Source organism: Leptonychotes weddellii, chromosome 9 (genome assembly GCF_054177405.1).
Source record: "Leptonychotes weddellii isolate Sample4059 chromosome 9, ASM5417740v2, whole genome shotgun sequence".
NCBI classification, from domain to species: Eukaryota; Metazoa; Chordata; class Mammalia; order Carnivora; family Phocidae; genus Leptonychotes; species Leptonychotes weddellii.
This window is the reverse complement of record NC_138377.1, coordinates 74,681,813-74,708,619: the sequence shown is the minus strand read 5'-3', so window position 1 is coordinate 74,708,619 and position 26,807 is coordinate 74,681,813. Positions and strand designations below refer to the sequence as shown.

The 26,807-nt window shown below is 44.4% G+C and overlaps 1 protein-coding gene across 1 annotated transcript in view; it reads left to right on the top strand.

Annotated features, from left to right (window-relative positions):
• The window catches only part of EHD4 (EH domain containing 4), a 79,452-nt gene that overhangs the window by 33,250 nt on the left and 19,395 nt on the right, over positions 1-26,807 (top strand). Inside the window, exon 4 of the mRNA XM_081830969.1 lies at positions 25,753-26,165. Coding sequence (XP_081687095.1) covers positions 25,753-26,165 — 413 coding nt within the window. The remainder of the gene's footprint in view (positions 1-25,752; positions 26,166-26,807) is intronic.

Genomic DNA, 26,807 nt, shown 5'->3' with positions numbered 1-26,807 from the left:
CACTCTTATGTTAGAAGTGACCTTTACCAAACCACAAGTGTTGGCGAGGAGGTAGAGAAAAGTAACCCTCTTGCACTGTTGGTGGGAATGCAAACTGGTGCAGCCACTGTGGAAAATAGTATGGAGGTTCCTCAAAAAGTTAAAAATGAAACTACCCTATGATCCAGTAATTGCACTACTGGGTATCTACCCCAAAAAAATACAAAAACACACATTCAAAGGGATACATGCAACCCTGTGTTTATAGCAGCATTATGTACAATAGCCAAATTATAGAAGCAGCCCATGTGTCCATCAATTGGTGAATGAATAAAGAAGATGTGGTACACACACACACACACACACACACACAATGGAATATTACTCAGCCATAAGAAAGAATGAAATCTTGCCATTTGCAACAATATAGATAGAGTTAGAGTGTATTATGCTAAGGGAAATAAATCAGAGAAAGACAGAAACCGTATGATCTCACTCATATGTGGAATTTAAGAAACAAAAAGAACAAGGAAAAAAAAGGAGAGAAAGAGACAAACCAAGAAACAGACTCTTAATTATAGAGAACAAACTGATAGTTCCCAGAGGGGAGAGAGTGGGGGTATGGGGGAAACAGGTAATGAGGATAAACAAAAAAGAAAGAAGTGACCTTTACCAATTAGGATGTGCCTTAGCACATCCTTGTGTTCAGCAAAATCTTAACATTACCCCTAGAAGTCAGATCACTGGACCCCTTGTGTCCCTACTCTGTGCTTCAGAGTAAAACAAGAAGGCTTAGGCAACACTGGGGAGAGTGTTACCTAAATCCATTTGGGAGCTCTATAAATAAAACCCACCAAGGTGATTGATTTTGGAGCAATTTTTAGTGTACTCCATATGGAAACCCATTACCATTCAGATGTTCCTTAGTTTAATTATAGTTAGCAGAAAATCTTTAGGAACAAAGGATTGAGCTTAGTTACTAAACTGTAGCTTTCTTGGCTGACATAAAAAATATCCATCAAGCCCAGATAAAAATTTCTGATATATTTATAATAATAATTTTATTCTAGTAATAGCTAACTAAAAGTCTGAGGAACATTTCCTGATTCTTTTCTTGTAGCCAATAAAAGAATGTTTGGATTCTTAAGATTTTCTAAATGATCTTCTTGAAAGGTGTGAGTAAGATATGAGTTGGTTCACTCTTAAGAAACATCCTTTGCCCCTGATGACAGCATCCAGGTTTTTGACTTGACGTGATGAGAAAAGAGAGCACATTTACCCAAACATCCTTATTTTCATTCCCACTCTCTTATTATTCTGGCTCCTGGCCTGTTTCCTTCCTAAAATATTGTTAATTCATGCTGATCCTAAACATCATCTGGGACTTATTTCTGGACTTGGGCATGAACACAAGTATGTTCCCAACTCCTGGTATGAATCTCTGGGCTCGGGCTCTAATCATAATGCACTGGTCTGACAAGAAGAACACTGTGAAAAATTCTAATGTGGCAACTGGTATACTTGTCCATCTATTTAACATATAAGCATGTGGAAGGTGCTGTTTTAGCAGCGGATAATTATTCTTGTGGTTTCCTGAAAGGATGAGGTTTTGTGTTGCCTTCAACAGACTTCACTTTGGTAACAAGAGTAGTACAATTTTTCTCTTTTAGAAATGTTAATAACACTAAAAGAAAAAAACTCTTGGTCTGAATTTTCCAACAGCTGTGCCTATTCCTCCAAGACCAGTACTTGTCAGTTGAAAATTTGAGAGCATCTTCTGATGTTTAAGTCCTTCATTATATAATCCCTTCTCATTTTAAGTCAATGAATGAAACTGGGAAGATGGAGGGGAAGGGGGGGCAGAAAATGTCCTGCTAGTAAAAGCAATAAATTATAGTAATGCATGCAACAGAAGGAATCGAAATGTGCTTCAGATAACATGACAATCACATTAGCTTCAAAAATTGATGCATGTTTTAACATTTACATACTGACATCCTTGAGTCCTCTTACTTTTAGCAACATTAAGGAAAGCCTTCAAGAATAAAAAGGGCATCTGAAGACATGACAGGAAATGTGAACAGGCAATTTCAAGGGTCTGCCAACTCAGCAAAAGCACCCAAACGTAATATCACAAAAGAGCTGACAGACCTGGGGAAAAGAGGCATGCAGCTCCAACCTGGAATTAATGAAGGTGCAGAAAAAATAGAAAAGGTGCAAGCAAACCATAATCAAGGAAACACACCTACTTGAAACGTCTTTTGAACTTGAAAGACGAAAGGCCGGAGTTTGAAGGCTGCCCAAGAAAGGAGAGAGAACATTTAGGGGTGTCCCGATAAGACTGACTTCCTCTCTCAGGCTTTGGGACCCACAAGGCCTAGGGAGGAAAACACACACGTACACAAAGAGGAAGGAGTCTTCTCCCTAAGAGACCAAGAAGGCTTGGAGCAAGATGTTAGCCACGTTCGACTGCAGCAAAGACCCTTCTAAGAAGCTTGGGGAGAGCAGAGAGCTGAAGAGACTTAGGAGGCCAGCAGCTCCCTGCTCGGGCAGTGATGGCAGGTGGATCCTGTCCTTAAGGTGGCTGCACAGCCTCGGCTGTGAGTGTGAGCGCAGAACTTCATGAAGACTTTCTGAGAGCAGCCTGCTAATGCCTGCTGAGTACCCCTGGAGCAAGGATGTTCAGGACTTACTTGGGTAGAAATAATAACTGAATAAACGGGGTGGGTGAGGCAGCATTATTCTTTCCCTCATTCTGTTCACCACTCAATTACAGATATAGCTCAGGACCATCCCAGCTTTTCTGCAGCACCTGAGACTGCAATCCCGTGAGCTCCCTGGACATGCGGCCCCAACTCCCCATCCTGTGGTTGCTGCAGGGTTTCTTGATTTTTTGCTTCATTTCTTGGGGTTTGCAGTTCATGCTCTCTTAGCCCCTCCCCTTGTCTGCTGTGGCTCCTCCCAGCCACATTTGAGGCATTCCCAGGCTTCATCAGCATGCCCTTGGACCTTCACCCTTGAATCCAGATGTTGGGCGAACAGGGCCCAGGGGCAAGCCTTGAGGCATACCAATAGAGACTGACTTCTGGGTTGACAGCATCTCATTAAGGAACAAGTTCCACTGAGATGTACTGAGCCCTTGTGTACCAGGTACCAGGCTAGGAACGGGGAGCGTAGAGATGAACAAGGTACCGCCCCTGGCCTGGAGTGGCTACAGCCTAGTGTGGTCACCCAGCCGGTCACTGATGCACCCAATTGTTATGAAAGGAAGGTGTCACCTCAATAGACTTGTTATCCGTTCAACAAACAGTAGGCCACAAAATGGACACGGTCACTGCCCTTACAGAATTCATGTTCTGATGGGAGAGTCAGACAAGAACAGCAGGTAAACAAATGAACAAACGAATAAATCCTTGTAAATAGTGGTGAAGGCCAGGAAGGAAACGGATGAGACACTGAGCACAATGAGAGGGACTGACGTGGAGCTGCCCACTCTCTGGAGGTAGGGAGACCTGGGGCTGAAAGCCCAGAGGGAACCAGCCTTCAGCGTGGGGTGAGGTGAGGTTTTGCAAGTTTTGACTGACCACATTGTCTGTTCAGATATTTCCCACCTGATATATAAGGGATATATAAAATAATAGACGTTCAGCTGTCAGATAATTACAGCTGGATTTCAGTTCCTGAATATTCGTGTTTTCTTTCTCCTCCCACAACCCCCGGGATCTTTTCTGTGACCTACCTCAATCAGTCTGTAAACCCGGACTCAAACAAATTGCTTTCCTGGGTCCATCAAGGGATTGAAATCCTGAATGTAGTATAGCGGGAAGCGTGGGCAGTAGCTTTGGACACCCTGGGTTCAGCTCCGCCGTGTACCACTCATGTGGCCTCAGGGAAGTTAGGGGTCTGGAAAAGGAGTGTAATAATAATACCTCACGCACCACATTGTTGTCACTGACTTAACACATAGAAAGCAGAAAACGATGCCCCGCCTAGCACACAGTAAGTGCTCAATACATGTTGGCTGTTATTATTTTCATCATCTCCTTGTATTATTGTTGTTGTTTTTGTGGAAGGCCAAAGAGTTCTCAAAGTCTGATTTTAATCAGCCTTCATATTGGTGTCTTGCTTCTTAAAGTCTTCTGTCTTATAGAGTAACAGAAATGTTTGTCAAGTTGTCTGAAATATAGTTTGTTGTTCAGGAACTGAATTTTCTATTTTTAGATAAGTGTTCCTGCCTTTTTTCCACTTATTTCAGTTATGTCATTGATGATTCGCTTTTTTTTTTTTTAAAGATTTTATTTATTTATTTGAGAGAGAGGATGAGAGGAGAGAGAGAGCACATGAGACGGGGGAGGGTCAGAGGGAGAAGCAGACTCCCTGCCGAGCAGGGAGCCCGATGCGGGACTCGATCCAGGGACTCCAGGATCATGACCTGAGCCGAAGGCAGTCGCTTAACCAACTGAGCCACCCAGGCGCCCTGATGATTCGCTTTTAAATTTTGAAATCATATGTCCTGCTAACCATAGAAAAGAGATACCACTCTAATCAATCATCCAGTTTAAAAAATATTTGATAGAATTTTAAAATAACAGACAGATATTGTGTGTGTGTGTGATCTTTTTGATATTCTTTTATTTTAGAAGTGATGGTATAAAAAGTGTGTAATATTAGGGGCATGCTAGAGACTATTCATTCAACACACATTTAGATTGATTATCTACCGGGTGGCAAGCACTGTCCTAGATGCCAGGATTCAAAATGAGTTAGACACAGGCTTTGGCCGGGGTGCTTATACTCAGCTGGGGTGGATAGACCTGCAAACAAGTCAGGTCTATCCTGTGTGTTACAGGAGTTCCGATCAAGAAGTCCAGTGAGTGGGGACTCCACCAGCCCCCAGTGGGGAATGGGAAATAGGTAATCAGTGAAGCTACTAAGAGAAGGGGCTCTTCTTCTCCCCCTCCTTTTTTTTTCTTTTGGATTTGCATTCTCTCTCTCTCTCTCTCTTAACAATTTAGTAGGTTTTTTATGTATTTACAAAATTGTGCAACCATTACCAAAACAAGTTTTAGAACATTTCTATCACCCCAAAAGGAAACTGCACTCATTAGCAATGACTGTCAATTCTCCCCCACCCCCCAGACCCTGGCAACCACTAATCTACTTTCTGTCTCTATGGATTTGCCTATTCTGGACATTTCATATAAATGGAATATGTGGCCTTCTTATCTGGCTTTTTTCACTTAGTATTGTGTGTTCAGCATTCATCCATGTTATAATAGGTATCAGTACTTCATTCCTTTTTATGGTTGAATAGCATTCCATTGTATGGCTCTGTGACATTTTATTAATTCACCAAGTGATGGACAATTGGGTTTCCACTATTTTGGCCATTTTGAATAATGATGCTGTGATCATTCATGTACAAGTTCTTGTGAAAACATACATTCTCAGTTCTCTTGGGTATTTACCTAGGAGCAGAATTGCTGGGTCATATGGTAACTCAGTGTTTTGAGGAACTCAGTTTTCCAAAGTGGCTGCATCATTTTACATTCCCACCAGCAGAGTACAAGCATTCCAATTTCTCTACATCCTCATCAACACTGTTGTTTTGATTAGAACCATCCCAGTAGGTATGAAGTGGTATTTCATTGTGATTTCAGTTTGCATTTCTCTGACAGCTAATGATGTTGAGCATCTTCTCATGTGCTTTGTTAACCATTTATATATCTTCTTTGAAGAAATGTATATGTAGATATTTTGCCCATTTTTAATTGGATTATTTGTCTTTTTATTGTTGAGTTTTAACATTCTTTATGTATCCTCTATACTAGTCAGATAAATGATTTGCAAATATTTTATCTCATGTCCTGGGTTGTCTTTTCACTGTCTTTACAGTATTGTCTGAAGCACAGAACTTTTTCATTTTAATGAGAGCTAATTTATCTATTTTAATTTTTGTCACTTTGCCTAACCCAAGCACATGAAAATTTAATCCTATATTTTTTTCTGAGAGGTTTATAGTTCTAGCACTTGCTTTTAGGTCATTGATCCATTTTAAGTTAATTTTTATATATGGTGTGAGGTTGGGGTCCACCTTGATTCTTTCCCATGTGTATATCCAGTTGTCCCAGCATCATTTGTTGAAAAGACAATAATTTCCTCCATTGAATTGTCTTGGCACCCTTGTTGAAAATCAGTTGGCTATAAATATGAAGGTTTATTTCTGCACTCTCAATTCTATTTCATTGATCTATATGTCTGACCTTATGAAGCAGTGCGTCTTGATCAGGGTAAACGAGCGAGTTCATCAGCCAGCAGGCTGAGGACCTTATCACATAGGGTGAGGATACAGTGAGGTGATGATATGAAGCTCCTACCACAGCACCTGTCTGGTGCATAGTCAAGGGAAAGATAACCATGGCTGCCCTTACTATTGTTACCCCTTTCCAGCCAGCAGAAAGGGTATGTTCAAGAACAGGGGGAGATGTGTGAGCTGGGGCCCTTTGGAGGAACGTGCATTGTGCAGGTGGCTGGAACATGGGCATGTGGGGGCAGGGGGAGACTGGATTTTGTCCTGAAGGCTGCACAGAATACGGACGAATGCGAGGTAAAGGATGACATGGTAGAGAATTCTGTAGAACAGAACATAAGTCTTCAGGCTCAGATCACGAAGCCATTTTTTATGTTTAGAGCTTGAGCTCAATGCTTGTTTCAGAGCTTTGTTTGAATTTGGCAGCAACAGAAGGGTCCATCCCCAGGGAATGGGGCTGACCACCGATGATTTGTTGGCGGATCCTGTTTTCTGGCAGTGCTAAGGCCAGTTGGGGTGTGAGGTCCTGGACACCACTCGCTCCTTGGGCCTCCCACAGGAAATCCTGGTTCCTTTTTGTTTTGGGGAAGTTTGCTGACAGACGCATTCATGGCTCCTTTTCCGCCACTGCCACAGGAAATTCCACACCACAAATGTTGCTGCTCCTGTCCCTGATGTGAGCCTGTCATCACTGTGACTCAGAAGGGCATTCGCCAAGCCCTGGAAGCTCTTTTTAGTTTTTGTCAATATTTTAAATGCATACTTGATCATGAGGAATGACTGCTTCTACCCAAACTTCAAAACTTACCTAGGCTTTTAAATGAAAAACAATTTTTTTTTAGTAGAGAGAAGATCCCTTATCTTACTATCCTCTGTGGAGCAGCTCATGATTATCAAACATTTCATAGACATTGGATTACAGAGATTAGTCAGAGAAAATGTTTGCTCCTTACTCTTGAGTAATAATAATAATAATGGCTAATACTTCCACAGCACATTGTAAATTGCTTTCCATATATTATTAACTCATTTGCTCCTCACAAGAGCTCTATGAGGTAGGAACTATTACCACATTTCATAGGAGAGAAGACTGAGGCACAAAGAGGTTAAGTAACTTGCCCACAGTCCTCTAGAAGTGTGGTAGCTAGTCTCAAAAAAAATGCCTTCTCCTCCTCCCACCACCCCCACCACCATGAACAGTGCTCCCAATATTCATGCCCTGGTGCAGTCTCCTCCCCTTGAATCTAGGGTGGCCTTCTGACTCACTTTTTGATGAGAGAATTCAGCAGGAGTGATGCTTCATGACTTCCCAAGTCTAAATCATAAGAAGTCCTGAAGGTTCCAGCTGGATCTATGGGCAGCCAACTGACATCTAAAAAGTCCAACGACCGGGGCGCCTGGGTGGCTCAGTTGGTTGAGCAACTGCCTTCGGCTCAGGTCATGATCCTGGAGTCCCGGGATCAAGTCCCGCATCGGGCTCCCTGCTCAGCGGGGAGTCTGCTTCTCCCTCTGACCCTCCTCCCTCTCACGCTGTCTCTCATTCTCTCTCTCTCAAATAAATAAATAAAATCTTTAAAAAAAAAATAAAAATAAAAAAATAAAAAAAAATAAATAAAAAGTCCAACTACCCAGAGACCAATATACTGTGAGGGAAGCCCAGGCTAGTCACATGGAGAGGCCAGCAGGCTCAGGCAGCCTCTAGCCTAGCTGAGGTGAGTGAAAAAGCCATCAAGGACAACCAGCTCAGCTGAACCCTCAGATGGTTCCAGCCCCAACTACCATCTGACTGTCACCTCATGACACTCCCCGATGGAGAACCACCCAGCCGAGCCCAGTCAACCCTCAGACCGGAGAAAATAGTAAGTTATTATTTAAGCCACTGAGTTTTAAGGTGACTGATAACCAAAGCAGCTAGTAAGTGGCTGAGTGGGATTCAAACCACACAGCCTGGTTCCAGAATGCGTGCTATTAACCGCAAGAGACAAGGACACAAACCGGGGAAATATCTCTCTCTCTCTCCCTCTCTCTCTTACTGTCACACACACAGGGGGCAGCTGGGGAGGGGTACCAGGTGGGGCAAGTTTCCATGTATTTGTTGCTTTTCCCCTACAAACACCAAACCTTCTGTTTTTTACCTTCAGCAAATTGTTGATGGTGTCTTTGGGAAAGACCCACACACACGGCCCTGCATTCTCATTGAAAGGATAGTAGAAAGGGGAAGAGGTTTTCTTCTATTGAATATCTGCCATGCACCAAACTCTGCTAGGTTCCTCCTGATCCATTTCTTATGTTTCAGGTATCAGGTGCTTTACTTTTAACAGAACAGGATAGACCCTGTCGCGCCTTCCTGGAGTATACACCAGGGAGGGAGACAGAAGAGCAGAAATACAAAACAAATGCAAGTTGAAACAAAGACTTGAAGAAAGTAATTGCTGAGTCCCACAGCAGGGGCGGTCTTACTTTAGATGGGGAGTCAGGGGAGGGGTCTCTGAGGAGGTGACATTTAGGTGAAGACCCAAAGAATAAAAGGACTAGCCTGGCAGGGCATTGGGGGAAGGACATCTCGTAGGCCAAGGCCAAGGGAAGTTAAACCCTGGCAGGTCCAGGGAAGGCTAGAGGCTGGTGATTAGCTGGGAAGTGGTGGGCAGTGAGGTTGGGAGGGCTTGCTCGGGAGAGCTGTTGGCCTTAGGGAAGTGCATGGATTTTATTCTGGGAGGAATAGGAAGCCATTGAAGGATTATCTTTTTTAACGTTCTCTTGATTACCCAGAATTATGACTATGAGCATCCGGGAGTGTCGCACTGAACAGTAACAGAACCAGCCCTGGGTCTGCCACTTGGCTTGTGTGGGTTTGGCTGATTGGTTGGTTTTCTTTTCCCTGATTATTGCTGTCATTTCTTCCTCTGTGGGACCTGTTCTCAAGTCACCCTGTCTCACCCCACTTCTGCCCTGGAGTTGATGGGTCTGTGAATGAGGCCAAGAAGCTCTACTGCTATGATTCTCAGGCCCCAGGGAACTTGTTAACAGGCTACTTCCTGACCTCAGCACAAACAACATGGGGAGTGTGGGGTGGGGTCCAGAAAGCAGCCTGTCCAGGGTGTTGCTGCACACAGATCCCCACTTGGAGGAATCTGGGGTGGTTCTGAGTCTGCCTTCTGAGCCTGCCCTTTCTTGTGCGCTCTGCGCCCCCCGCCCCTGGAGTCAAGTGAAAGAAGAGAGGATTACAAACCTGGGAAAACTACCAAAATGGACTTGAGCTGTGCCCCACATCCCTGTCTTGCCAGCATGAATGCTGCCCTCTTGGAGGATGTAAGTTGAGGGAGGGGGTGTCTTTGGGTGGGGCAGGAGCCCTGGGCTGTGCTCTGTGACTAGCCACCATCCTCCCCGGTGAGGGCTTTGAAAGGAAGCGGAGCTCACTACCCCACAGTGGTCCCTGGGTGACCCGGTGACCGTGGTTGCATTAGCTCGTGGGCATCTGACAGGGAGTCCTGGCCTGACACTGCTCTCCTCTGCCTGGGTCTTCACTCCATGGAGGAGCACCCCCCAACGTTTCTATACTTCTTTGGAAGTTAGGAGTTTTAGGAACCTCTAAAAAAGAAAGAAGAGATTTTTTTTAAAAGATGTCTCGTTTACATTTTCAGATGTTTAATAAGTTCACTGCTATAATGAGGACATTCTTGTTATATAACCTCCATCCCAACTGTTAGGTGTGGCAAAAGCCCTCTCCCCCCAGTCACTGTGCACCAGTGGGGGACCCCCCCAGACTGGAGGGTGGGAGTGATAGATTGTAAATGCAGGATTCTAGATGGAAGTGGAGCAGTATAGTGCCGAGCAACACTGACCTGAGACATTTTTCCATTTCTCTGGTGCTTCCCCTTACCAGCGGGGTGACCTGGGCAAGCTACTCCAGCTCTGGGAGCCTCAGTCTCCTCCTCTATAAAATGGGAAGAAAAGTACTTTCCTCACAGAGTTAGACCTTGTGAGGGTCTGAATGATTGGTGTGAATGCTTAAGTGCCCCAGAGACATGAGTAATGAAGCATGCATAGAGTGAGAGGACCCAGAGTATGGCCAGAAGTCAGGCCTCACACACCGGCATCTGGAGCCGGCAGATGTGGACACATGCTGAAAATAGCAGCGCTTTCAAGGCATCTTTGCTTTCCATGGAAGATGAGAAATATCCTGGGACTTAGACCGACAAGGACCTTGCTATTCCAGGAACCCAAAAAAGGAGAGGGGAGGATAAAGGAAATAGATGGATTTGACAATAGGTGTGTGGAAAGAATGCTTGGAGAATGCAGCCCAGGAAGGGAGCTGGGCGAACCTGCCAAAGACAATGACCCGGAGGAGGTGTTCTCTTGTGGCCGAGGGCCCCGGCTCTCGTCATGTTTCCACTTCTTTTTGCCATAATCTTCTTTCTGGTATCTGGGGATATTTCTCACATGTGCCATGACACAGTTTCCTTTAGAAACCTCTTCTTCGCCTGGATTATGTCAGTCTCTTTCTCAAAACCACTCCTGCTTGAATCCAAATCACAGGGCAAAGCACAAATCAGACCATTACTCAGCATTTCACGTTTCATTTTGCACAAGTGTGTGTACATACTTGAGATGAAAAGCTTACATTACAGAAAGTTAGATGGTGAAGAGTGTCCCAACCACACCCCCAGTTCCTCTTCCCAGAGCAAACCCTGTCTGCAGTGTCTCCCAGAGCGGGAGGGTCCCGCACACTGCTCTGCACTGAGAGTTTTCCACTTAGCAGTCAATCTTGCAGCAGGTCCTTGTCAGGACTTTTAGAGTGTTCCATCATATAGATGTGCCCAAATTAACAGCTGGTATCCTTTTGATGGATGGCATCCAAACTGTGCTACAGAATATAGTTTTGCACACCGTGCAAATATATACAGTTTACATAGTAGTGTGCAAGTGGAACTCTAAGATAGAAAACAAATGAGCAAAGAAACAAAAAATCAAACAGACTGAGGGTCTGGTTGCCAGAGGGGAAGTGGTCGGGGAATGGGTGAAATTGATAAGAAGTAAAAGGTACAAGCTTCCAGTTATAAAATAAATAAGTCACAGAGGTAAAAAGTACAGCATAGAGAATGTAGTCAATAATGTTATAATAACGTTGTATGATAACTGCACTTATTGGGGTGAGCATTGGATAATGTATTGAATCGTCAAATCACTATATTCACACCTGAAACTAATATAACATTGCATGTCAATTATACTTCAGTTAAAAAAAAAAAGATGCACTTAGTAGTGAAATTACCGAGTCAAATGGAATTGTGGTCTTTTTACGGAGTTAGCCGACGCCAAAATGCCTTTTCTAGAAGATGTACCTACTCTTCTAGAACAATACATCCTCCCCAACTCAGGGCATTACTGATTTTTTTCCCCCTTATCTTCACTTTATCTTTGATAGGTGAATGGCATCTCATTATAATTCTAATTTTCATTTTTATTATTAGGGTGGTTGAGCACCATTGCCTATTTACAAATATTTCAAAGTATTTCCTTTCTGGAGGTATTTGACCATTTTGAAATACTGTTGGTAACTACGTGAACTTTTATTAACTAAAATAATTTAGTCATTTTTTTTTAAGATTTTATTTATTTGACAGAGCGCACAAGCAGGGGGAGCAGCAGGCAGAGGGAGAAGCAGGCTCCCCGCTGACCAGGAAGCCCAATGTGGGGCTCGATCCCAGGACCCTGGGACCATGACCTGAGTCAAAGCCAGACGCTTAACCAACTGAGCCACGCAGGCGCCCCAATTGAGTCATTTTTTAAATAAAGAACCCAATGTGGATTCACATGGTCCCCACTGACTTGATCTATCTTTCCATCGGTGCCATAAACCCAGAAATAACTAATAGTTTGGCTTTAGGAGCGGGTTAGCCGATAACTTAATGGCTGGCACTGGTCTTCATGACTGGCTGTTGTCCAAATGCTCACAGAACACTCACGCAACACTGGGATTGTTTAAAAGGAGGAACAGGGCAGGGCAGGGTATTGAGGGTCGGAAGTTGCTTGCAAGCGGTTTGTTGATCCCAAAGTTGTCACCTTCTTGGTTTAACATTTCTCTTGAGAAAAGTGTAGCTTGAAGAAATATTGTCTTTTTGCCCTTCTGAACCACAAAATGACAAGATGTATTGTCAAGGTAGAAGCCTTGTTTGTAAATATTTAGCCTTCTCACACTTGGGTGGAGACTGTGTCTCATTGGCCTTTTGCCTCAAGAAAATCCAATACAAGTACAAACTGACTGTCTGATTTATAGATGTATTGTGAGAGGCTTTCTTGCTTTAGGTACACAACGCCCACTTGAAAATGAGGAATGGGCAATCTCTAGGTGTATGACACTTGATTCCTGGATTCACTTACTTCTATTCTTAGAAGGGTGGATCTGATGATCTCTTAAGCATTCTTGAATGCCTCAAATTCTGTGACTTTTCCTCTGGTAATTTCAGCACAGAGGTGTTGGCAGTTGGGTGACAAATTATACTTCAGAGCAACTAAAGACCCTTGTGGAAACATGCAAGGACCTTCCAATCAGCCCTGTGTGCCATAGTACATGAGTCCAGTGGTACAAAGAGAGTAAAATGAAACTTGTTACTTGATAATTTTTTCCCTTAGATTAGTCATTGAGTATTCCTGTAGCCAGCTGAGCGGTTTTATGTTCTTATGCTGGTACTATAACTAACCAATATCTAGTGTAGTTAATTTAAGATCTGGAAAGAAAAAATTCTTATTGATCATCTAACCCATCTGATTTATGTAGAAACTGAGGCCCAGCGAAGCGAAATGGCTGAACCAGGCTCCAGAACTTGGGGGATTTTCTTGGTAAATTTTCACCAACCTCTCTCTCTGGCAAAGAGACTAAAATGCCACACAGTGTTGCTGTCTCCTTCCGGGGCCCAGTGCTCTTTAAATGGACTTGCTTCTTAACCTCATTTTTAGTCTGAGATGGAAAACAAGATATGAAACCCAATTTCCCCCTTTGACGTGGTCACCTGACCAGAGGCCATGGCGTTCATCAGGCTAAATATTCAAATGAAGCCTTTCTCTGTTCCCCACCTGGGTGCGGGATGGTGTGATCCCATGATGTGAGCGGCCTTGGGGGTCACATGGCCCCCATCTGCCCCATTGTTATTTTTACAGCAGCCCCAGAGGAAAGAGAGAGGCTGTGAGGTTGGCTTGTTTATTTTAGGAGGAAACAGGCACCGATAAATTCGTTCAGAGAGTTTTGAACTAAATTCCAAAGGAAGAAGGAGTTGGGAGTGGAAATAGGGGATAAACAACACCAAGCCCCTCCAAGGACAGATTTGGTCCTTGGTTTTATTTCAACTGTGGTATGTTCAGTGGCCAAACCCCCTTCAGGCCAGGCACAGTCAGACAGGGAGCTCTGCAACCACAGGGATTTTCTTGTAGCCAATTACACTCTCCAAGAGGGGGCCACCACCAACTGAACACTTTGAGGTGAACACACCCTGAACCCCTCCACGGTGTGCGCCCATAGGGAGGCCCCTGTTCCTCTTCCCTGGCAGTCTTGGATCTCCAGGACAGGGTTTAGGATCAGCCCCTCCCCCACACCCAGCGGGAGCCTGGAACCCTTCCCCCACCCCACTGCTGCCCCCGCCTCCGCTTACCCCCACCGCACCCCACCTGTGCAACTGATCAGCTTGGGGTGAGGGGAAGCAGAGAGGGCAGCAGGAGCAGAGTGTCTGTGGCTCATCTCCCTACCAGCTTGTTCCCACTGCTCTGGCAAGTACAGCTGATCCAGGGCCGACTCTTCCCCCAGAGGTTACCTGTAACTAACTGCAAAGACAGTACTTCACCCTCAGGGTTTCTTGAGATAGTGATAGGCTGGAAAATGCTAGAAATCCAGACCCTCGCTAAACACCATTATAGAAGAAAAGGAAAGCCTTCCTCAGTGATATTGTTAGCCCAGTCACATAGGGACCAATAATCTTTACAATATGCTTATTCTTTTCTTATTACAAAAAGAGTATATATTTATTGTAGGACACTTATAAAACTACCTTACTTTTAAAAAGACCAAAAAGAAAAAAATAAAAATCACCTCGAATGCCACCATCCTGGCATACCTGTGGTGCCCTGCAGTGGATAAAAGCACAAGCTCTGGGATGCAAGTCCCTGGGTGTGAACCCTGGCTCTCCTAGGAAATAGCTGTGTGACCTTGGGTAAGTTATTTAACCTCTCTGAGTCTCTGTATCCTCACCTAGAAAATAGGGATAACGATAGCCCCTGTTTCATGGGGTTGTTGTGAGGATTAGGAGAGATTATGTTGGTAGAAAGTGCAGGAATGTTGAGAGAGCTCAGTAAATATTTGCTGCCATCGTTTATTTTGAGCTATCATTCTGTACCCAACCCCAATCACATTTTCAGAAACAGCCTTTTCCAGTTGCAGAGTAAACCCAGCCTGAAAACAATACAAGGACTCCTCGCACATGTTTAACTGAAGTGGCTGCTATTGTTAACCGAAGTGACTATTTTTGAAAATGTATATTTAATACCTGAGCAATCCCAGATATCTGATGTTTATTTTGAGGTTATTTGTACTTCCTATAATTAGTAACAGCTCTTTTTTTAGAAACTCACAGCACTGCTTAAGCCTTGCCCTCTAACTTGCTAAAAATCAGTTATGCTTCTTGTTCACTTCAGTTCATTAATTAAATTTATTTTATTGTTTTAGGTTTTATTTATGTACATTGATGTGTACATATGTATTGTAGTAAGAACACTTAAAATGCTGTCCACCCTCTTAAATTTTTAAGTGCACACTACATTATTGTTAATTATACGCATAGTGTCATACAGCAGAACTTACTCCTCTTGCTTAACTGAAACTTTGTGCCTATTGCTTAGTAATTTCCCATCCCCCTCCTGCCTCCCGCTCCCCCCAGCAACCACCATTCCACTCTACGATTATGGGAGTTTGAGTATTTTAGATTTCCTTGTATAAACGGAATCGTGTAGTATATTTCTTTCTATGAGTGACTTATCTCACTTAGTGTAATGTCCTCCAGGTCCATCCATGTTACAGAATTTCCTTTTTTAAGGCTGCATCATATTCTATTGGATGGCTAAACCACATTTGTGTTAGCCATTAGCCTGCCAAAGACATTAAGGTTGTTTCCCTATCTCGGCTATTGTGAATAACGCTGCAATAAACATGGGAGTGCTAATAATTCTTTGAGATGCTGATTTAAATTCTTTTCAATTCTTCTGAATTAATCTCAGAAGTGGGATTGCTGGATCATATGGTAGTTCTATTTTTAATTTTTTGAGGAATAACCCAAATTTATTGGACACCTACTCTGTTCAATAGTAGGTACTGAGTACTGGGTAGACAGTGAGAGATCGAGTCTCTGCCCTCATAGAGTTTCTGTCTTATTATCACCAAATAAATATATCACCGGAAAGTATAAGTGTTACTAAAGAAAAGTCATTGGTGCTATAAGAATACATCACAGGGAACCTGATTCAGACAGTACAAAGTGTTCTGTGGTGCGCTTTTGGGTTCTAAGCATGATTAAGACTTGGCCCCTGCTCTCGGGCTGCTTATAGTTTAGTGGATGAGCTGTGGCAGAGCACAGACCCTCTTGGGAGGAAATGGGGAAGGTGGGTCTGTTCTACTCAGGTGGGGGAAGGCCTCCTAGAGGGAAGTGACCCAGAGGAGAGGGAAGGTGGAGATGAAGAGAGAGCAGGGCATCCTAGGCTGAAGGAAGTCTGGGCAAAGGTGCAGAGGCAGGAGACTGCAGGAGGCCTCTGAAGAGGGGCAAAGAGCCCCTGTGGTTTATGGGGTAGGGAGTGTGCGGCTTAGTAAGAGACCCTGAGACAAGGCTAGAGAGGGAAGGTGGGAGCTAGTCATGGAGAATTTGCAAACATCTCTTCTAAAAGTAATCAGGGCACTCAATGTTTTGGGGATTATCTCCAAATTCTGAGAAGGGGTGGGGACATTTGAGAGCTGGATTGGAGAGGAAGGAGCCTTGGGACAAGAAGTACAGTTTAGAGGTGCTCCCAGCACACTCTTGGTGTCTTTCTGGACGGTCTGCACTGGACAGTCACCTAGGTGCTGGAGGGACACAAAGATGGACACGATGCCGAAGGGACCGCCAGGAGAGAGGCCGGGGTTACCCAGACAAATAAGCACAGTAAGAGCTGTGGTGGGGTTTTGAGTGGCCTGGCATGAAACGGGAGCTGTGGGCTGTAGAAGGGGCAGGTCTGTGACCCGCCAGAGAGGACAGGTCTGAGCTGAGTCTTGGACCGTGTCCAACTGGGCAAGTGGCTTCATCCACCCCAAGAATGGGGCCAGGGGCATGGGCAGGGAGAACCCGGCCTCCATTCTGGCTGGTACTCCATTGTCTTGTATCCTTTTATTGACACACAGCTTGTTTAAAACTCACGTAATTAGCAACTTGGCTCTGGGAAGAAATTTAAGCATTTTGTTTTCTGTTCTATTAAAAACAGACTGCCAAATTAGTTTTCTCAAGGCCGCCACCCTATATTTACCTGAGCCAGGGGGCAACAATCTCAGATGTCATTTCCTGGTGGGTCCCTTTGGATGGAGACCACAGCTTCCACGGGAGCTGTGATGGAAGCCCCTGATTGGGTGGAAGGGGCCCCTTCCTTCCTGCCCCCTCCCTTTGTTCCCAGAACGTGGAGCCAGGATGCCAAGCTGGGATCTTCCACAGGACAAATTTTCTTTCTCGGCTCCCAAAGCTATAGAGCTTGTGGGTCCTTTTGCGAAGATAGAAACTACATTTTTAACCAATTGGGCTGATGACATCTCTGTTTTGTTCTAGACTAATAAAAGTTCCATTAGATCTAATAGAACTGAGATGTCTATAATTGAATGAATAAATTTTAAAAATACATTGAGCACCATGGGGACAAGTGTGTTATGATGTGGATTCCTGTGCCTTCCATACATACTCATTAATACAAGCATACATGCACTACCCCACATCATGCGTGTGCATACATACACCCAGGTGTGTATGTACCCTAGGCTCTGTTGCATTCGCCCTAGCTAGAACGGATTCTCAAACTCAGAGCATTCTCATCCCTGATCATCACTGTGGGAGACTCACTTATCACCTTGGCTAGAAGGTAGAACACTTGTGAAACTACACAACTCTCAAAGTCCCAGTGGATGAGCCAAATTTTACATTAACCTTTTTGGGGAAGGCTGATTTCGACTAAAGCCTTAGGGCTCCTGCTTTAGCTACATTCAGCTCTTTACCCAGCCAAATGCGCTACATATTCCCCTTGATGAACAGATTTCAACGTCCTGGTCCATCCAGCAGTTTGTGGAGATGTGTATCTTCAAACAAGTTTAGCAGCCTTGAGTTCGTTCTCTCTTCATTTCCTTTTCTTTCTAATTTTTTTTTAAATTTTTTAAAGTCATTCTTATTGAAGTAGAACATAATAATGCACTCATTTTAATTGTCCAGTTTGGTGAGTTTTGACCAGTGCGCCCACCGCCATCATCAAGAAATAGAACCTTTCCGTCCCCCTGAGAAGTTCCTTCTTTGTCCGTGCCACTTTGCAGTCAGTCCCAGCCCCACCCTCAGCCTGAGGCAACCACTGGCCTGCTCCTGGTCCCTGTAGCTTGGTTTCGCCTGCTCTAGAATTTCACATAAATGGAATCCTACGGTGCGTACTCTTTAGCGTCTGGCTTCTCTCACTCGGCTTGGTGTTCCCAAGATGGCCCCGCGTGGGCTGCGCACGTCAGTAGCTCATTCCTCTTATTGCTGAGCACTAGTCCACTGGTACAGTTTATCCATTCACCTGTTGAGGGACATTTGGAATGTTTCCAGTTTGGGGTTAGTATGGATAAAGCTAGCAGCCTTTGTTTTATAGAAGTCTGTCCCTCAGCAAGTATTCCAAGCACATCCTAGGCATTTGATAATTATTAATTAATCCATTTTGACTTTTGTGTTTGAAATGTATTGTTACATTTCTAAATGTTGAGTGTACCTCTAAATTCCAGAGAGAGGCGTTCCAAAAGCTTGTGTAAAGCCAGTTCTGGGAATTTTGAACACAGTTTTCCACAGAAAACAGTCCTTCAGGAAGCGTGTACTGAGACCTGCCCTTGGTGACCACTGTCTTGGTGCTGTAAGGAGCAGGGTAGAAAGGGCCCCTACCCTTGGGTGTTCACGGCCCAGTGGGGGACACAGCTGTGACCTCAGATGGTACAGGTCTCTGGGGAGCTATTAGATCCCAGTGGGAGCCCAGGAGCAGGAGGTGACTTTTCAGAGGCAGAGTCTGTGGTATTTCCTCTCAGACGTGGGCAACAGGTGGAATGGGCTGTTAGAACTACAGAGCGTGTCTGGACCAAAAACAGGCAACTCCAAATGTAATGACACTGTGTAGGCTGTAGGCCAAACAGAATAGCAGCCGAGGGCCACATTCAGTCTCGGGGCCACTGGTTTCCACTTTAAATGGTAGGTCTGTCACAGACCCAGTTAGCACAGTGTGACTGAACTCAAGCTGGTAAGAGAGACCTGACCACCCTCTGTAACTGAATCTTTGGGAAAATTCATTACTCTCCTCCCACTGGGTACTATGTATGCCCTGGTTATCCCAGCCAGTATGGCTATGCACAGGACTTTTATAAGCCAGGAAGTATCTGTGATTAGAATCATAGCTTTATTTGAGGAGCAACCCAGGGTCTTTAGGACCAACTGGTAGGGCTTCACCCTTTGAGGGTCCACCAGCTCTATTTATAAAATATGGGCGGTTCTCTGCTAAGTCGTATCTTCTGTTAGCTATCTTCTGAGCACCGATTGTTTCACTTGACTCAAGCATCCTAGCGCTGTCACCTTTACCCTAATTGTGTTTTCTCCGTGGCTGCAGACTATACTTGGCCGCAGCCAGGCATCCTTCAACATTTACTGCACTCGCACCATGCACCCGTTGCAAAGGTTTTTTAAATAACCAGTAGATAACATTTTGGAGAGCTTTCTAGATGTCGGGATGATTCAAATGTTTCTCATCTGTTAATTCCACAGCCCCATGAGGTATGTGGATGCTATTATTAGCCTCGTTTTGTTTATTTTTATTTTTTTTAAAGATTTTATTTATTTACTTGAGAGAGAGAGAGCATGAGATGGGGGAGGGTCAGAGGGAGAAGCAGACTCCCCGCCAAGCAAGGAGCCCGATGTGGAACTCGATCCCAGGACTCCAGGGTCATGACCTGAGCCGAAGGCAGTTGCTTAACCAACTGAGCCACCCAGGCGCCCAGCCCCATTTTACAAATGAGGAAATGAGGCACAAAGAGGTTAAGTAACTTGCCCCAGCTCACAAAACTAGTAAGTAATGGAGCCAGGATTAGACCTGAGGCAGCCTGAGTCCAAAGCTTATACTCTTTTTCTTTTTTTTCCCCAGCTTTACTGAGGCATAATTGACAAATAAAATTTGTGTATATTGAAGGTGTACAACACGATTTAATGTACATATACAGTGACATGATTACTACAATTAAGCTAATTAACACATCCATCACCTTACCTAGTTACCACCTTGTTTCTAATCGTATGTAATTTGTATTAACTTTACACGGTATAAAAATAATGTATTTGCAAAAACAGTAATGTTGATGAAAACATTAATAGTACCCACCCCCAGACTTATGAAGATTAAATAAATTAATGTCTGTACACTGAATAGAACAATGCCTCAGTAAGCATATTATTACCATTAGCCATTATTATTATTGTCTGTAACTTTCCAGTTTTGATCACCCTTATACTTACTGTTAAAGCAGAATTATTCATGGCCCTCTTTACAAGTTGATCATAGAGTTCCCTATCATTAATAATGTACACTATCGGGCGCCTGGGTGGCTCAGTTGGTTAAGCGACTGCCTTCAGCTCAGGTCATGATCCCGGAGTCCCTGGATCGAGTCCCGCATCGGGCTCCCTGCTCGGCGGGAAGCCTGCTTCTCCCTCTGACCCTCCCCCCTCTCATGTGCTCTCTCATTCTCTCTGTCTCAAATAAATAAATAAAATCTTAAAAAAATAATAATAATAATGTACACTATCTTAAATAACTTGTACTCACAAGTTCAGTGAACAAAACCACTGATTATATGAGTTTATGAGTAATGATCTGATAGTAGAAGATCATGTGTATAAGCACATAGTATTCTCTCAGAAATTCTTGAATGAGGAAATTCATCTATGCTACCATCAATAAATTTCACTGCAATTGTCTATTTTGTTCTTTCTCCATTCTTTAATAGCACCTAGATCTTGGGCGCCTGGGTGGCTCAGTTGGTTAAGCGACTGCCTTCGGCTCAGGTCATGATCCCGGAGTCCCTGGATCGAGTCCCGCGTCGGGCTCCCTGCTCGGCAGGGAGTCTGCTTCTCCCTCTGACCCTCCCCCCTCTCATGTGCTCTCTCTCTCTCATTCTCTCTGTCTCAAATAAATAAATAAAATCTTAAAAAAAAAAAAAAAGCCTTGAAAAAAGAACATCTCTTATAAAAGTCCAAGGCAAAGCCCATACTATTAACCATCTCTTGTGCAAGACATTGTCCCTGCAGTTAAAGAATTTATGATCCAATGACGGAGACCCGTACATCCACCTGATTATAATACACTGTGTAAAGTATAATTAAAGGGCTTGGGGGGCTCAAAAGTGGGAGTGATTGAGTCCACATACAGCAGGGGTTGGAGCCTGGGAGATAGAAATAATAATGAAAGTTTATATTTATTGAAAGTTTACTAAGTCTTTATATTGAGCACATTAAGAGTATTTTCTCATGTAATCACTCAATAGCTCGATTTTGCAGAGGAGAAAATTGGGGCTTAAGGAAGTTAAGTAACGTGGAACTGAATCAAGGTCCAGGTATTTTGAAGAATGATGAGGATTTAGGCTAGATTTCTCGGTCCTACCCCAAAGGGGAAGGGCTCGCCAGGGCTAAGGTCCAGCATCAGCAAAGATAGGGGAACTTTCATAAATTTCAAAGTCCATCTTCAAATGAAAGCAGAGTTAAATTCCTTGTTTCCTCAGTTCTTTGATGCACCATCTAACCATCTATTGGTAACTTTTTAGAATAAAAAGAAGCTACTTTAGATGTGTTTAGACCAATAGTAATGTAGATCTATCTGTGCCATCCCATGCTTTGGTGTTCAGTCTAGAGTAGTGGTCTTTATACCACTGGGCATCGCCAATTATCTGGGAGGTTTAAAAAATGCAGACCACCAAGCCCAGCCTCAGGGATTCTGATTCTGTGCTTCTAGGGCGGGATCTGCAAGTCTAACCTTTGGCAAGCACCTTATTTGAGTCCAAGGCCTTACTTTGAGAATCAGTGATCTGTAGGTCCTTCTGAGTCACTGTTTTCTTTCAGCAGACAGACTAACATCATTAAATTAAATCATTTCTTTAAAATCAGCTGGAACTTTTTGGTAGATAACTACTTGGGTGCCTATCTTATATCATGAAGATATAAGAATTGAGCAGACCTGTTCAGCCTTAAAAATGAAGGAAATTCTGACAAATTCTACAACACGGATGGATTTTGAGGGCATTGTGTTAAATGAAATAAGCCAGTCACAAAAAGACAAATACTGTATGATTCCAGTAACATGAGGTACCTAGAGTAGTCAAATTCATAAAGACAAAATAGAATGGTGGTTGTCAGGGCTGGGGGAGGGAGGAATGGGAAGTTAATGTTTAATGAGTACTTAGTTTCAGTTTGGGAAGATGAAGAGTTCTGTGGACAGATGGTGATTGCACAACAATGTGAATGTGCTTAATGCCAATAAATTGTACACTTTAAAAATGGTTAAAGTGGGGGGCACCTGGGTAGCTAGTCGGTTAAGCATCCAACTCTTGATTTTGGCTCAGGTCTTGATCTCAGGGTTGCGAGATTGAGCCCCACGTCGGCTTTGGTGCTCAGTGGGGAGTCTGCTCCAGATTCTCTCCCTCTCCCTCTGTCCCTCCTCCCCCTCTAAAATAAATAAATCTTTTTAAAAAATGGTTAAAATGGTAAAATACTAATAACAACAACAACTGTGTATGAAAAAAAATGAGCACACCAACCTCTCCCAGCTGTGGTAATTCTTTGCTTTCTCCTAAGACACTTGGTGATTTTTTTTACCTTTGATTATACTCCCTAATGTGTAACAAATAATTCCTTACACCTGCTCAATGACAAACAACACAGTTATATCTACCTGTAGTTCTTAAACTTTAAGTTCTCCTAGTTACTTTAAAACAAGAAAATATAGACATGTGGCCATTCCTCCAGAGATGAGTAATGACCTCACTTATAGTAAACATATCTGGCAGCTCTGTTCGCACTAACTTTTTTATTTCAATGAAGCATTGGAGTGACATCTTTTAAAAAGACATTTAAGATAACTATTAGAAACCCAAATTTAAGTGAAAGTTTAAATACGGATACTGTCGAGGCCCACCACTCAACCTGGGTGGTCCTTGGAGGAAGAGATTCATGTCTCCGTGGCTGAATTTGAACATGTGCGGGTGCTGACAGCGATGGGGGTGCCAAATGTCTTTTGGCACTGACTGTAAGAGTATTTCTGCTGTGGGGAAAATTATTCACCAATCATGGTTCTTGGTAGCAAACCAGAGAAGCTGATTCTGATGTAAGCCAAAAAGGAAATTTTCAGAAAATCCAGTTTTGTTTTGTTTTTTAAAAGATTTTATTTATTTATTTGACAGAGAGACACAGCGAGAGAGGGAACACAAGCAGGGGGAGTGGGAGAGGGAGAAGCAGGCTTCCTGCAGAGCAGGGAGCCCGATGCAGGGCTCGATCCCAGGACCCTGGGATCATGACCTGAGCCGAAGGCAGACACTTAATGACTGAGCCACCCAGGCGCCCCCAGAAAATCCAGTTGTTCACAGAATTAATGGATAGGTTGGAAAGCTAGTCTCAAAAACTAGGTTAGGAAGCCACCACCACTGGACTCTCAATTCAGCACCTCTGCCATGAGGAAATTCTCATTTTTCAGGGCACCTGGGCGGCTCAGTCGGTTAAGCATCTGCCTTGGGCTCAGGTCATGTTCCCAGAGTCCTGGGATTGAGCCTCGAGTCTGGCTCTCTGCTCATATGGGAGTCTGCTTCTCCCTCTCCCTCTGCTCCCCCCCCCCCCGATAGTTTTCTCACTCGCTTACTCGCTCACTCTCAAATAAATAAAATCTTTTTTAAGGAAAGGAAGGAAGGGAGGAGGGAGGAAGGAAGGAAGGAAAGAAAGAAAGAAAGAGAGAGAAAGAAAGAAAGAAAGAAGGAAATTCTCATTTTCCCTGTAACTTTGCATCATTCCCTCAAGATTCAACACCCCCGTCTGGTGGGAGGAGATGATTCTCTGGTTCTAGATCACCTGTCTGTTCCCCAGCCTGGCAATGAGTAGGGTAAGGGACTGTCTGCTACACCTTCAGCATCTATGGCCCACACGGGACCCCTCGTCCAATAGGAAAGGTGTCCAGCAAATTCAACTCATGTCCACTCCAGTGTCCACATGCAGGTCTTTCTGGTGGTCAGTTCTAAAACATCTTCCTGGCTCCCAGGTCGCAGAGCCATCATTCATCTGCTGAGGATCTCCTACTCAGGGTCTGGGACTATCTGATGGACCCAAATCAGTCTGGAATGACAGAAGCACCTTTGGAGGCAGTTTGTTCTGGCCCTGCAGGGACAGAACTCCGAGTGAAATCTGGACTCTGAATCTTTACATACTGCTGTGCGACCCCATACAACAGGTCTTTGATTTTCTTCTGTTCTCACCTGACTGCTGATCGTGATGAAAATAAACTCTGGCCCACATTCTGACAACTACCTTTGCCCACCTTGTCCCCAAGGAATCAGGGAGTGCCACTGTGAGACAGAATAGAGAAGAAGTATGAACGGGAAACACACAAACATGTAACGACGATAAACACCATGTTCAAGGGCAGTGCTTTCCTCTGGGGAGAGTGCTTGGGGAGGGGTCCACAGGGAATTTCAGCATTTTTGGAATGTTTTGTGTTCTTTATTGAAATTGTGTCTAAATCCTTTTGTTCTTCAACTACTCCCTTTACACCTGTTCTACAAATTTATGGAAACTTTAGTCCCTCGACCCCCTTTATTTTTGAAAATAGATCATTCTCTAGATGCTTTCTCATCTACCTTAGAACCCTCAGAGTTCACCAGTATTCCAAAATTAGCGTTAATATTTTTGTATTTGTGCTGTCGTATGTATCTATTGGCTCTTGAGTATTGCTTTGTTTTTTTAACGTTTTATGTGAATGTTATCATGCTGGACATATCCTTTTGAAACTGACTTTTCGCTCACCAGTCTTTTGGAGATTTGCCTGTGTTGACAAGTGAAAATCTAATTCATCCTCACTGCTATATGGAATTTTGTTATATAAATAAAGTACACTTAAATTCTTTAAAGCATCTGAGGCAAATAAGGCCAAAGGTCAAAATTTATTAAAGTTATGTGATGGGTATATCAGCATTCATCATATTATTTTCTAGACCTTTATGTGTGTTTGGAAGTTCTCAAGATCTATAAAAAAGGGGTGATAGGACTAAAGTAGAAGTCACGAAAGGTACCATCTTGGCTCTAATTGGGCTGCGCCGAGCCTGAGCCCACAGCTAATCAGTCATAACCTAGAGATTAAAAATAAACCTTGTGGGACTGGTCCTCTCTTGTTTGCTTTCCGTGGGCCTCTGCCTCCCCAGGGGCAGGCCAGAAACAGGCCTTGACCATGGCCGGTGAGGAGTGTTTACAGAGCTGCATGATTTGGAGCATATTGGCATGCAGCCAAAGCAAACTAAACAATTTGTTGTGGGCCTGGCCATTTTTTAAAACGAAATTGGCAAGAGACCACTTCACACAATGGCTGTGAGACGTGATTTTTTAAAAATATTTACAACTTACTTAAGATATAAATAGTCCAAATGATAAATATTGGTCACAGTTTTGGGGCAGGTCATCATTTGGCCTCCTTAACCCCTAAACACTTAGGATAAGAGAAGACAATTCCTCTTTTGTTGTGCTTACTGGGCACAACCCCGAGCGACCCCTGGGTTTTCTTCCTTCTCCACCTCTGCTACTTTCTGAAAAGTGAGCCTTTGGCAGAAGGGAGAGCTTTTGACCCAGGGCCTGTGGTTTTACAGAGCCATTGATCAAATTTGCCATCAATCCCAAGAACTGTACCAGGGGAAGTAAGATACTCGTGGGGACTAAATGAAATCACAGATCCGGAAGTAAGTGATGCCCAATCAGAATGATCATGAACTCCTGGGATCCTCAGCTTTAACTCCTGAATGCATCCAGCCCTAGGGGGCTCATCTGAAGTGATTTGCAGGCCATGAGGCCTCCATTGCGTCCTTGGAGGTGGCGCTCTGTCCTTGGCAGCCGCCAGCGCACCAGCACGTCCCCAGCCCTGAGCATCAGCCACACTGATGTGCCCTTCTCTCCATCTAGGCTATGACTTCTGCCAGGTCCTGCAGTGGTTCGCGGAGCGCGTGGACAGGATCATCCTGCTCTTCGATGCTCACAAACTGGACATCTCAGATGAGTTCTCAGAGGCCATCAAGGCCTTCCGGGGCCAGGATGACAAGATCCGCGTGGTGCTGAACAAGGCCGACCAAGTGGACACACAGCAGCTGATGCGCGTCTATGGGGCCCTCATGTGGTCCCTGGGCAAGGTCATCAACACACCCGAGGTGCTTCGTGTCTACATCGGCTCCTTCTGGGCACAGCCCCTACAGAACACTGACAACCGCCGCCTCTTCGAGGCTGAGGCCCAGGACCTCTTCAGAGACATCCAGAGCCTTCCCCAGAAGGCGGCCGTGCGCAAACTCAACGACCTCATCAAGCGAGCGAGGCTGGCCAAGGTGAGCCAAGGAGACACCCTGGGCAGCAGGGGACCCTTCCCGCTCTCTCCTCTCTAAGGGAAGGTGAGGGTGCGGGAGGTTCCATTCCAGGTGCCCTAGGGAATGGAAAGTGGAAAAGGTTAAGAAGAGAGCCTCAAGATCAGTATGCTTGTTTAGATTCTGACTCCTACTCTGTGCTCTTTGGCAGATGATTCAACCTTTCCAAACCAGTGTTCTAATCTGTAAAATAGAGCTAGTAAGATCATGGCATAGGATGCTTGTGAGGCTCCAGTGTGACCTCGCTTGCGGGGCACACAGGGAGGGATCGGTGCACTCACCACCTGGAAGCTGCTATTATCTTAGGACAAGGAGAGTGTAACCAGCCGAGCCAGAGAGGTGGTGTTGGTGGGACCATTAGGGTGCTGAGATGCCACCGCTAGTCACCCTGTGCCTAAGGCACAGAAGCCAATGTCCTCTGTCACTGGGGCCAGAGCTGCCCCGGGAGGAAGGCTGGCTCAGCCTGACGCACGGAGTGTGCTGCTCTGGAGGCTGTGATGCACCCCACGCTGGGTGGGTGTCCGCAGCATGCCCACTGTGGCTCTGGGCTTCCCCACCGCACAGCCGAGCCTTTCAGCAGCCCCAGGGGTGTGTACCCGACGGGGT